General features: G+C 37.5%; 1 protein-coding gene across 1 annotated transcript in view; it reads right to left on the bottom strand.

The window, feature by feature from the left end:
• garz (Sec7 domain-containing protein garz) overlaps window positions 1-13,603 on the bottom strand; it is a 47,319-nt gene that overhangs the window by 3,339 nt on the left and 30,377 nt on the right. Inside the window, exons 24-29 of the mRNA XM_068761518.1 lie at window positions 13,329-13,410; window positions 11,731-11,816; window positions 3,066-3,236; window positions 2,231-2,398; window positions 896-995; window positions 166-536 (exon numbers count right to left, since the gene is read on the bottom strand). Coding sequence (XP_068617619.1) covers window positions 166-536; window positions 896-995; window positions 2,231-2,398; window positions 3,066-3,236; window positions 11,731-11,816; window positions 13,329-13,410 — 978 coding nt within the window. The remainder of the gene's footprint in view (window positions 1-165; window positions 537-895; window positions 996-2,230; window positions 2,399-3,065; window positions 3,237-11,730; window positions 11,817-13,328; window positions 13,411-13,603) is intronic.

Raw genomic sequence — 13,603 nt, 5'->3', positions numbered from 1 at the left:
ATTTTTTGACAGAAAAAGTGATGGAAAATCTTCCATAAAAGTAGTGTTACTTTTGTGTGCTACTTTATACGGTGATACTGCGACGAGGTAAGTTCAACTTACTGTATCCAGTCTGACTATCTTGTTAGCTAGTTGAATGCATAATTTTAAATAGACCCGACTTACCTCGTTAAGCGGTTGTAACAGCACTGATGATGTGAGACCGGATTGATCATAAAGCTGATTCCTTATCGGCACCATTCCGCTCACCGGCTGCGCAGGCGCAGAAGGAACCGCTTGCGCATTAGAACTCAATGGCACTGGCGCTACTATCGACGGAGATATAGATGCTGATTGGCTCACGACCGGCGACTGCATTGATGCTACTAGAATGTTCTGACGGGGTGGTTGTGGTTTTGGTACGACCTGGTTAACGTTCGTCGGGCTCGGTGGTACTGGGATAGGTGGGGCAGCGGGTAGGAGCGTGGGCAACGTGGGCGGGAGTGGAGGCTGCATGTGACTCGGAAGATTAGGAACTGGCTTCATGTTGTCGATAACTGCGAACATACAAAAATATATATTTATTATCTTTATTACAAACATTGTACACCAGCTTACAATTTTTTACCAATCCCAGATCTATTAAATCCATTAAATAAGCCCTTAGTATAAGTCTGTCTGACCTGTAACCAAAATATCCTAGAAATACAAATAAGGATTAATTTGAAAAAAAATTTACCTGCAGCCTGTCTAAAACACTAACGTAAACCATCTTGATTTTAGTATAAAACATCACCCTGTTTTCCATCTCCCTCAGAAGTAAATCAGTGTATAAACACACTCTACATATATACATAAATATAGCGGAAGGGGATATCCTAATTAAATAAAAAAGGATAGTAATATGTATACGTACCATCAGGAAACAATTCGTCCTTCAGAGTGGGCAGGAATTCACTGATGATCTCCCACGTGATGTACCACAGATCATTATAGCTTTCGCCACTGTTGAATATCTAGAAAAATATAAAAAACATTTTAACAACAACTTTTGCTTCACAGATATTTAATATTGAAGATGGCAACACCGGATATCGATGTTTTTTAATCGTGAATACATTTAACACGCTTGCTGTCAAACCAGGTCTTTTTGGCCTGGTTGTATAAACTTGATGACTATGAATAAAGACAGTACCAAAAATGACATATCTATTTATTTTTTGCGATTTTATTTGATTTCTATTAGGAAAACGTCATCAGGTCGTAACAGCCTGGTTCGCATTAGTGAAGTTTCATCTACCAGGTCGAACTGACTCGTACTGGCGTACCAAAGTGCACAAAGATCATTCTAGCAGCGACCGTGTTAAAGTCTCTTTATTCGCGCTCCCTTAATTAACGGATTAAAAAAATGCGACCCAACTCCTATATTCGCGGATTTTTTAAGCACACACATAATAAAAAGATTTAAATAGATATCCAACTAAATATCCTTTGTAAATGCCGTCAAAAAGACTAATAAAAAAGCTGGATTAAAATGTTACATTCACAGCTCTTTGAAGAGGCTTGAACAAGCACTGGAAACGTGACATTTAATTTTAAAAATCTAAGTGATGGTTTAAGAATGGCAAATGAGTTTTGCGATTTCTTTATGAACATTGATCCGTCTATGGAACTAAGTATTCGTGTCTGTCTGTATTGAAGGAGCTTTTAAAAGCTGCCAAGCAAGAGAAACAAAATTATTCAAACCATTGTTTAAGCCTTATAATAATTAAATGTTTAAAAGCTTCAATTAAATTGATATTTTTAAAAGATATATTTTTTTAATTTGTCACCTAGGAACGTATCTCCTATATTTGCATATAAACTAGCATTCCGTATTCACGGTGTCTGTATTCGCGGCATATTTATGTAACATATACTCCGTGAATGGAGCTTCTAGTGCATATATATATATATATATATATATATATATATATATGCACTAGAAGCTCCATTATATTATATATATATATATATATATATATATATATATATATATATATATATATATGCGCGGATGCAAATAAAAAACTTACTACAGACTACAGAAATGGTCCTATGAAGTAAGTTCTACGTGGGTTTTTATGATGAAAATCTTAACAGTGTAACAAAAAATATTAAAGATTTTACAGTTTGTCAGTTGTGTGATATATACATATATAGCAACTATGAATTTGAGATCGTGAGGGAAGAGTAAAGAGAAGTTCCATACCCTGACAGAGTGCATGACGAGCAGCATGTTTTTGAGGGACTCCAGCGCGGCTTCGCGCAGAGGCTCCTGCGGCGCAGCGAGAAGCGCTCGTTGCACGCGCAGCACTCGAGCCCACAGCGCTGCGAACGACGCACGCGCGCCTAACGCCTGCAAGTGCTGGAGGAACACCTGCACAAACACAATAACATCATAGCCCCAACCATTGAAAATGTTTAACATTGTTTTACCTTATATAGCTTACCAAACCAAATTCATTTTTATCGCCTTTGACTACAGACTCGCCTATTACAAAGCGAAGTGTTTGAAGATGAAACACACACACAGAAGGTACTTATTCACTTTGACCTTGAAGTGACCTGGGTTATATTTTTCAGGAGATAAGAAAGCCGGTAGAGAGTTCCATACTCAGGCTGTGCGGATCAGAAACGTAAAATCAAAAGGTTCAGTACGCCCCCAAAGAAACTCCATCTTTTAAATGTGGTAGTGGGCCGAGATCTTACTTCGATAGGATCTCTGGGATCCCGCGAACTTCGCTACCTTAAACGAGGTCTGAGGCTAGACGCACTCTGCGTCTTGTCACCTCAAACTCGCGGAATCCGCCAATCCGGAAAGTGCCATTTGGACAGCCGTGAGAGTCCGGTATAAAATAAATATACACATAAAAGATTACCACCAAAAGTGCACAATTCTTTTTTCATATCTCTTAAGGATCTCTATTAGATATGATTTTTTTAATTTAAAATTAGCTTTAGATTAAAACTGGAAAGACACTGGTTTGTGTAATAGTGAATATTAGTTGTACCGATATTAAAAATAAAAATAATTAATTATTTACCTTGCACATGACGGTGTCGGCACGAGCGGCGGCGTCCGCTCGCCGCGGCGGTTCGGAGAGAAGTGGCAATAACACGTGCTCGAAGCACGCCTCCCACCCCGCGCCGCCCAGCGCTGCCAGCGCCGGCGCAAGCAACGCACGTTGAAGGTACGCAATCGCGCTGTTCGCTACCTGTAACAGACGAACATATCTCGTATTTATTTTCAAATATATATTTTTTTGATATTCTTCAACTAAAGCTTCACAAGACTTGAGTTAGAATAATGCTGAGTTTAGTCTAGACCAGTGTTTCAGGCTTCTTCTTTTTATTTTAAGCCGATGGACGCTCAAGACAAGGCAAAGATCACACCTAAAAATCGCCACAATGACCGGTCCTGTGCTGCCCATATCCAGGGACTTCCCGCGATCCACGCCGCGTCTACCGGGTCGTGATCGCCACACGAGAACCTTTCAACCAATAGCCATCGGTTGCACGAGCGATGTGCCCCGCCTACTGTCACTTCAGACGAGCAATTCTTTGAACTACGTCGGCGACCTTGGTTCTTCTGCGCATCTTTTCATTTCTGATTTGATCTCACAGTGAAACTCCGAGCATATCCCCTTTTCCATCTTAGCCATTCTAAAATTCTTAAACTATGTAAAATACATAATTTTTATATTAAAGCGAAGGAGTTAAACTCGTGTCAAGTCCACTTTCGAAATCCAAGTCAAATTTTACAGCTGTGGGGCGCGGGCCTCACGTTGGGAAACACTGGCATAGACCTTTTTATAATATACACAGTGATTGATCATAGGTGTTACATCTCTTAAGAGATAAATAAAAAGCTATTTGCTGTAAATTAAAAAGAAATAATAAATTACGTAATGAGAGCACAGTAAGGAAAAGCATTTTGAAAATTATGAAATTTTAAGGTGGCTTTTTTTACCCGGCTTACACTGCTGCCCAAATGGCATTTGCAGATATTTCAGGTTTAAAGTGGGCGGGATACAGAGAGCTTTTAGTCTAAAACTTCTAAGGTAGAGTACTTCAGGAAGGTGATAGGAGAGACTATAAGAAACAAATGAGTCAGGTAAGCCAAGAAAGTAAGATAGGTAATTTGAAAAACTGTGACAGAAAGTGATAAATTTTGTGATAGTTATTAAGGAAGAAAATAAGAATTAAAGATACAAAACGTAAACAGTGAGAAAATCAACGGGCTGGCGGGCGATGCACTGTGTTGCACGACTACCACTGCATGTGCGGAAGTGGCTAAATATTGGTCCTTTTCTTACTTAGGATAGACTTCCGCAAAGTAACGCCTGATTCCATTAAATAAAGAATGATCAAGGATTAGCGATTACTGTGATACACGAATCGATTTTGATTGCAATGAAACCGGTTGGTTTTCGAACGATTGAAATGTTTTGGACAATGTTAGTCTCAAAGACGTCGCGTCGTCAAAGTTTTGATCTCAGGAAGGACGTGGTGGTGGTTCTATAGGCACTTACAATCAACGAGTTTGTGCGTTGAGAGGCAAAGTCGAAGTAATATATCCATGTCCGTTTTATGAACTTCTATGGTTAACAGTTCCAAGTCAACGTGTACGTGTTAATTGCACACGTACTACGGTAGCTTTAAATGTACATTCTTACTAAAGCAAGCTACAACATGATGTTTTAAAAAAAACATAATAATGTTACAAAGCACGAGTTACAGAACCCTCTAAACAATAAACACTGAACCCTAGGACCAAGAAGTGCCGTAAACACGCGTGACCTTTGAAGTTATTTATAGATTTTTGTGTACGGTTCTCGGCAATTCCAACCGAGTACTATCTCGTACTTACTAGAACCTTCTCCGTAGTATAAATACGTGTACTCCCTATGTCGACAGTTCAGTGTTGTTTTTCGAGTTATAAGATTAAGATCTACGATCAGTGATACAAAGTGACTATTTGGTTAGTTATTTGAACAGTGATTTCTTGAGCGGTTTAGGACCAAGCGAAAGTATACTTTGTGTTGAAGTAGGGTGACCATCTGATTTGTGAATAAACGACTCATTGTGAACCATTGGTGTTTCATTTCGAGTCAGAACCTACAGTGCGTAACATTAGTTTCGTGTTGGAGCGTTTAATGGAGGTTAAAACAAGCTAAATTTATTATTAAATACATTTCAAGTGGTCAATATATAAAAATAAATAGTCGTGTAAATAACAGAATATATGTATTTATTTTTGCTAAAACATGCTATATTGTTAAATGAGTAATATGCTATATTCGTTGGTTACAAGTGGGGCATCGGCTTCGCATTTCTCTAGTCCATTTTTAAATGATAACCATGGGTCCACCATCCAATATTTCTGGAATAAAAGAAATAGTTAATGCATTACATAATGAAAATGTTCATGATTTAGTAATGAGATGATGTGTTGGCTTGTTATGGAAAACGCTTTTATATTAAAATTATTGGAGACTGTAAAAATAACATAAACAGCTTATGCAGCGAGACGAACAAGAACAACTTCTAATGTACAGATACACTAGAAAATTTCTTCTAAGCTTCCTTTGATTGAGACGGTCTCCATAATTTCTTAGCACATAAATTACTTTCAGCAAATATGCATTCAATTGTTTGATATATGTTAAAGACCTTTTAAAGTTCTCAGGACAGACAGTATATTTTATAACTTGGAACTATAGGCTCATTTTCAGAATTAAGAATAAATGATTGTCTTTGAAATGAATTGGCGATATTAAAATAGTATAATATAGGCTTTTACGGAGGTGTAGTATGGATTTTGAGAAGCCTATTGAAAAATATATAAAGGATCTAGGAAGCTTTAAAATGCTTTCAAATTCTACTTCCAGAATTCATCAAAAAATTATTTGTTTTATTATTATAGAATCTTTATATCGTTCCAAATAATGTCTTGGTGCAATGGCGAGGGATTCGTCATATAATGTAATTTTGAGTGAATTTTTTGCAAAGTTATGTAAAAGAGAAATCTAAGAGATGGTTGAAATGATGACGATATAAAACAACATATATAACATTTTAGAGACTTACCTTCTTTTCAACTTGCTGCTTTCATTGCGAGAACGTACTTGAAGGTATACGGCGAAAATGTATATTCCTTGCACCAAGTAGACCAAGAAATGCCAGTTCAGAATATATGCCTTAACAGATTGAAGTTGGTTTGGACTATTTAGATAACGTTCCATGGTTGGCTGGACCATTTCAGAAGTCAGACGTACCTTGAAACGATTATCAAGGGAAATGTCGCGGTCGACTTGTCGGACAAATGAGTAACGGTGGACATTTCGTCGGTTTTCAATATAGCCTGTGGTATCCCTGTCGGAGAGATTACGAACAATCCTGCGTTGAACATTCCTCCGTTCTGTTGTAATGTCGGACATTCTGTTATTGTTTCGGAAATCTACTTCATAACTTCGACGATTTCTAGAACTTTCAGAAACTCGACTTGTAAACGCATGGATATTTTTTCGAACATTTTCTCGCTCTGTGTTGATGTCGGAAATATCGCGTTCATGTCGGACATCTCGTCTGAATTGCCGTTCAGCATCGTGTTGCCGTTCTAGACGCTCTGCGATGGTTCTAGAAAGTCTACGTTCAATGTTGTTTCGATTTACGTCTAAGCGTATAACTTCGCGTTCAGTACGGCGATTTTGATTCTGTTCCGAATACCTTTGAAGAGATGCGCGATTCATGATCTGCCGGACATTCCTATTCAAGTATATAGAGTCTGGGTGTTTTGTGAAACGTCGAGATTCATCCCTTTCAGATACTTTAAGAGAAACACGGTTGAGTTTGCGTCGTTCTTCTGTACGTCCGTAATATGTTTGTTCAAGCCGAAGTACATTATTATTATTTTGGCTAATGACTCTGAAAGATCGCTGGCGGTCAATACTACGTCGGGTGTTATCGCGTTCATTGGAATTAGGGGTTTCTCGCTCAACCGTGCGCTGTGTTTGAGTGCGTTTCGTATATCCACTGTAACGTTCATCACTGTGTCGGGTTTCCCGTCCTTCTTCAATAGCTGCTTTTGATTTACCAGCTCTGACTCCTTCATTATTCATACGAGAAAGACGGACTGATAATGGAACAACTTTAACATTGCGTCGGCTTTCGAAATCTCTTCGTTCGACAGACAGTACAGGATGGCGTCTAATATTCAACTGGTATCCCGAACGCATTCCAATAGGGCTCTGTCGATTAAAACTAGATCTGAAATCAACTCGTTCCTTAGCATCTTGTCTTTGGCTATTCAAATCTAAAACATAATATTTAGAATCTTGCGTTCGTTTTAAAAGTCCTCTCTCTTGTCGAGACGGCTCTGACAAAGCTCGTTTTTCTCTCACCTGTCGCACTTCTAAACGATTCATTCTTACTTTAGAAAGCCGATTTTCCACACCGGATCGAGTAAGATCATTCAGCGATCGTGAGAATCGAGAATTCAGCCTTACATCATCACGGTCTGTAGATCGAGAAAGCTTTTCAGATCGGTTTTCCTGTATTTCATGTTTCTCAAGAGAACGAATAGATTTACGTTCGAATCTAGAATGCTGACGAGTTGTGATAGCATTTAGTCGAATATTTGAGAATTCAGTATTGATTTTGCGTTCTGTGACTAACCGAGATCGTTTTGCTTCTTGTATTTCTACAGGAGTGCGAGTATATTGTCGTTCAGAACTACGTGACGTCTCCCTTTGTGTTTGACGCTTTGCTCTATCGGTGCGTGTGTTTATTCGAATTGGGCTATCCCTTCTATTATCCCTGGAACTTTCTCGAATACGTATGGCTCTGAGAGAAAGGCGCTCTGTTCTTGATATGCTAGAATCTCGTGCGTCGTGTCGAGATAGACGGTTGAAATTTTGTCCAGCTTCAGATTCTGTTGAAAGACGCAGTTGACGTTCAGATTGGACCTTATCTCCTAGAGTTGTTGATACATCGTTTTGTAAGGCAAAGCGAGAAGAAACCCGTTGTTCGATGCGTCTTGGTTCGGTGGTAGTCTTACGTTCCATTCTCTGTCCCATTGTACGAAGTTGTCGAGAATCTGACAAATGACGATCAGGCAATGAAATAGATCTACGAGAATCGATTCTACGCAGAATTCTTGCACGGCTATAGTTTTCATTCTCAGATACAGAATTTCGGTTGTCAACAAATGAAACAGCGCGATCAGAAAGTCTTGAAGTGTAAAGATTTCGGTCTACAACAGGGCCTGTAGAATGGGATAGCCTACGATCTGTTATTTGTCGTTTATCTAAGCGTTCTGTAACCCTAGATACGGCGACAGTACCCAATCTCTTATTATCCGCAACTTGAGCTCTTGTATTTGCAACGTCTGCTCTATTTAGCCTAGAATTTATATTTATTGCAAGATTTCTATCTTCGAAGTTGCGGTTGACGATATTATCACGTTTGAGATTTTCAAAGCTTCTAGTCAATCTATTTTGACGGGTTCTGTCAATTTCATCTGATGGGTTTCTTCGATCGAATCTAGCAGATTCTGGTTTCATAGACAGTCGGCTTGCAAATCGTCGATCATTACGTTCGAGTTCTGAAATTCTATCTACAGAACGAAACATTTGTCTGGCATCGCGATTCTCCTCTCTACCTTTCAAGGGTCTATTAAAATTGCGTCTATTAGTATCTCTTTGTTCTACATCACGTCTTATATTAGTATTACTAAGTCTAGATTCTGAAAAAGACCTAACTTTTCTGTCCTCCGTATCTATTCTGCGGCTTTCAGATTTCCTATTCAAATCGTTGCGTGTTCGTGATATAGGTAAGCGAATGTTTCTTTTCTGTGAATTATCTCGTGATTCATCTGAAACGGATCTATCTTCTGTTCCTCTCGTTTGTCTATTATCTGAAACCATTCTACGAGCGACCGTTTGCCTTTGATCATCATTGTTTCTGTTTGCATTTTTTAACACCCTGCGTTCAAAACGCTCATTAGTATTACCGATTCGATTGAAGGTGTTTAGATTCTTTCTACGTTGTTCGGTAAGTCGATCTTCTACAGACTCCCTCGCATCTCTTACTGGAATCTTCTGTCTAGCGTCTATTTCCGAGTTTCGTCTTACATCTCTTGAATCTTTTCGTCTCCAATCTGTTATATCCGGTGCTCGAGTTATTTTCCGACCATCGTTTGTGTTATCCCTTAGATCTCGATAGGGAAGTAGCCTGGCATCAGTGAGGTCTTCGCAGAATCGCTCCGAACACTGTCTTCCATCGAAGCTCTCCGATGCAGTCGGCTTGGAGAGCACTAGAACCGATATCAGTAGCAAATACCAGCAATACATAACTGTACCCTTAGTGAAATGTGTTGTTTCACCGTCGGATGCTGGATCTGTACTGACTGACGAAGGCCTCCGGCGGCCGCTTTTATACCAACGTGGAGCCATTCGATTGAACTTCTATTAGACGGTAGAACGCGTTCAATTTTCAGCGTCCTCCGCACAAGGATATTTTAAATGAGAATTTAACAATATTGAGGCTGCGATTGCGATAAAAGGTTAAAGAAAAATAACGCAATTCGTTCAGAAATATATAATGAAAAAAAGTTGATTTTTATAACGAAAGGATCAAAAACGGTCACTGATATTTTATCATTGAAGTATATATAATTCCTTATTGTCTCACCTTCTTCGGTTAGCGAAAAATACATTGCTGTAACTAAACACTAAACGAATACTCCATGGCTAAAGAAAACAGCCATGTACGCAGAATATTTAAAATTTAACAGCACATTGTTTGTTTTTATATTAAATTTGTTTATGGTATACATTGTGATGTGCACATGGCAAATAAGTAGTTTAAGATATTAAAAATATCTATAAAATAATCTACATATATAAACGGATCCATACATGCATTTGTGCAACTAACGGCCTTTGTTCTGAGTCCCATACTTTTTTCCAGAAGTAACGTAGACGTTACATCTGCTACCAATTGGCAGACATTTCATATTACATAAAATAATTTCTTGAGAACTATGCTTGTTTAAAATTTATGCATAAAATAGATGACACATGTTTATTTTACTTATGTTACTTACAATTTCTTTAAAGATTTTCAACCCAATATTGGCTTGATATATCTTATCGATTTACTCTACCTAACTCACATCAACCTCCTATCTTTTTTTATAATCTTGCCTGTTTTTCACCAGAATGTCAAATTCTTATTATATATATATATATATATATATATATATATATATAGTGGCCGCGTGTTGCACATCCCTGATATAAACTATTAACATTAAATGTTTGGTTTTTTGTTTTCAAAAACAATGCTTTATTGTTATATTATAAGATCACAACAGGTGTCTATGTATTTATATATATATATATATATATATAAATACATAAATTTTTTGGTATATGCGTGCCGTCTATTTGCAAATAGATTGGCAATTCCAATGCTAGCTGGACTAGGTCATAATCGCGATCTTTGGGGAAAGCTTCTCTTTTGCAGTGGGCATCAATCAGCTGGTATGAGCGACTACTATATATATGTGGAATGGAACGTAACAGCATGCGTGAATAGGAACGTCAGATGGTGCAAGCGAGAGGGATGAAAGAGGAAGGGTGAAAGAGGAAGGGAGACAGACGACGGTTGGACGACGAAGGAGCGCGCGCAGTTTAGGTTAGTTCTTTTTTAAAATAAATATTTGAGTCCCACGAAAGACGTTAAATTTCAATCCCTGCATCCCAATTACTACACACACATATATAAATATATTTCATGTTTTCTTTTAACTATTTGTCACGGCTTAAAATATACATAGTATACTTTTTTTTTACCAGTAGTGGTCAGATAATTTGTTTCATATTATATATAGTTAGAGTTGAGAAAGTGGGGTGGTGGGTAGTGTAATCTCGTGGTCGCAGCTGGCACATGTGCGGCAGCCGGAATATCTGATAAAACTCGACGGAGCGTTTGATTGAGAATTACAGCCTCCCGCGGCTGTGACGTCAAAGCGATACAACGTGATAGTAGAATATGTATCTACCCGCAAATGAGGATTCAATTTTTATAAACGGGTTTTTACATTGCAAAGCCATATATATGTATATGCAAATAAATTGTTGTGTCTATTTGTAATATTAAAATAAACGCTTTTTACTCTTTAAATGAATATTTATGTTTTAAAATATATTAAAATTATTTTTTTAAATTTTTCTGTCTATATGTTCCGGCTAATCTCTGAAATAGCTGGATTGATATTGATTGATCAGGTAGCTGATGTAATAAGGAGTAACTTAAGCTGCTTAAGACGTACTGATATGTTTTGAACAACTGACTTATGATACTTACATAACTTAATCTAGGATTTATAGTATATCAGTTCAGTTTCCTATTAAAAATATGGTACAAAACAAAAAGTACCCTAACATAAAAAATACATACACAGACATTCGGGAAAGAAGTGATACTTAGATTACTCAGGGAAATTATGTTATATTAAACTATAACATTTTTTAAGACTAGTTAAAAATAATCTTTAGACATAAAATAAAACACATTGAAAAATAACATTTAGACATTTACGAGTAAATGACCACTCCGAAAGATTTAAGTAACGTGAGTTGTTTAAATTCGAATAACGAATTGCTAGAGTCAAAAAAAATATAAGGAACCAACTAGACATACCTGCCGACGCTTGTCCGTACAGAACTCTGCAATACCCTGCAGCAGCGGCTTCCATGCCACCTCCCACAGGTCATACTCTTCTGCACCTGGGTGGAGTTGAAATGTTACATAGAGAAACAAGAATTTTAGAAAGGCTAAGAAGGGGATGGTACAGAAAGGAAAAAAAAATCAATGATCTATCTACTGGATAACTTATCCCAAAAATAAACGAAGAACGCAAATCACGACGCGTACGGAACCCTTTAGGCTTTAATTTAAGTCGATACGTAGACATTATCACCATTATCATTTTTTCCATAGCACCGTCAACTGTATCACATTGGTCATCACCATAGATTAAAAATACGAGCGTTAGGATGCGGCTCCCAGGCATCTTTCTTCGACCGTATCGAAGTTGTTTGTCCACCTTGTGGAAGACACCAGCTATCATCTGTTCTGCGCACTATATCGCCTGATTTATATGACATATATCTCAATTCTAGTTTATAACAAATATGATCTTTTTATATTCTTCACAAAAAGTAAACAAGTAATCATAAACAGTAATATAGACAATATACCAACATGATAAAAAAGTAAAGGCGAAATTGTCATTTGAAACTCCCGGGCATTAGGAAGACAGGTAATTTTTTTTCTACGTTGGTAGGACTGTCTATAACATGTGTCATGCGTCTATTTATCAAAAGTTTTAATTATTTTAAGTTACATGTGTTTTCGTCAAACGCGTCTAGTATCGATTGGTGACAAAATGGCTATTTTATATATACTTCTAATATATAAAATTCTCGTGTCACGGTGTTCGAACTTGAACTCCTCCGAATCGGCTTGACCGATTTTTATCAAATTTTACATGCGTATTCAGTATGTCTGAGAATCGGCTACTATCTATTTTCCATACCCTTAAGTGATAAAGGTTGTTCACACTTAAAAAAAAAATATTTTTTAACGAAATTTTTTGTTTTTATGATACAGCATACAAGAATACATACAAACCTAAATTTTCACCCCTCTACGATCAACCCTTATTTTTTATTTGTAAATTAAAATATCAATTTTTTTTTGCAAAACAACGTTCGCGGGATCAGCTAGTTTTTATATATATTCTTCATATCTATCAGCAACTACCGTAGTCGCCTGTTTTGGCTCCGTGAGACTTCTGTGCTATTCAATAAACTCAAAAGGCAAACGCAAGCACGTCGTTTTGACACGATTGAGGTGATAAAGACCAAATAGGAGAAATACTTGTAGGCTGTACCGATAAAAGACTATTCGAATGTTTCGACTACTTTCGAGGAATGGGAAAAGCGTTGAGAAAAGTGAATTTTATCGAACTAGAATTTTGAAGGGGATGAAATTCAGGAAGAATAGAGTTTACAATTTATAATCAAATTCCCCATATTTCTTCATCACAGTATTAAGTTGATGTTAGAGCGTATACAAAACAGCTTTTCATTCACAATTATTTAAACTACTTCGTGAAAAATACACTATTACCCGCTCTGAGAGATAGAAAACAATCCTATTAAAAATCTAATCCTATCTTGAGTGATGAACATCCTACGGCTGAAATAATGATGATGAAATAATTCCACACTGACCTTGCCCCTGATCGGCTTCATCCCTCCACCACTTGAATATCTGCGCGGTGCGGCTGTGCAACGTGTGCATCAGATCCAGGAGCTGCATCAAAGAAAAATAACATGTAATTAAAGGAACCTATACACAATAATCATTATCTTACCAACATACTATATCATATTAACCCTTTAAGTGCTGAATACTCGTGGCCTATGCAGCTTGTACGGACGGCGCGTAGCTGACGCTGATGATTGCCAGGGACTGAATACTCTTTCGCGTAGTATGGATCTTGTCG

The sequence above is a fragment of the Battus philenor genome, unplaced genomic scaffold (assembly GCF_028537555.1).
Source record: "Battus philenor isolate CCGP_79_NKW_IND1 unplaced genomic scaffold, ilBatPhil1.0.hap1 SCAF_15, whole genome shotgun sequence".
NCBI lineage: Eukaryota > Metazoa > Arthropoda > Insecta > Lepidoptera > Papilionidae > Battus > Battus philenor.
This window is presented reverse-complemented; position numbering and strand designations above follow the sequence as displayed.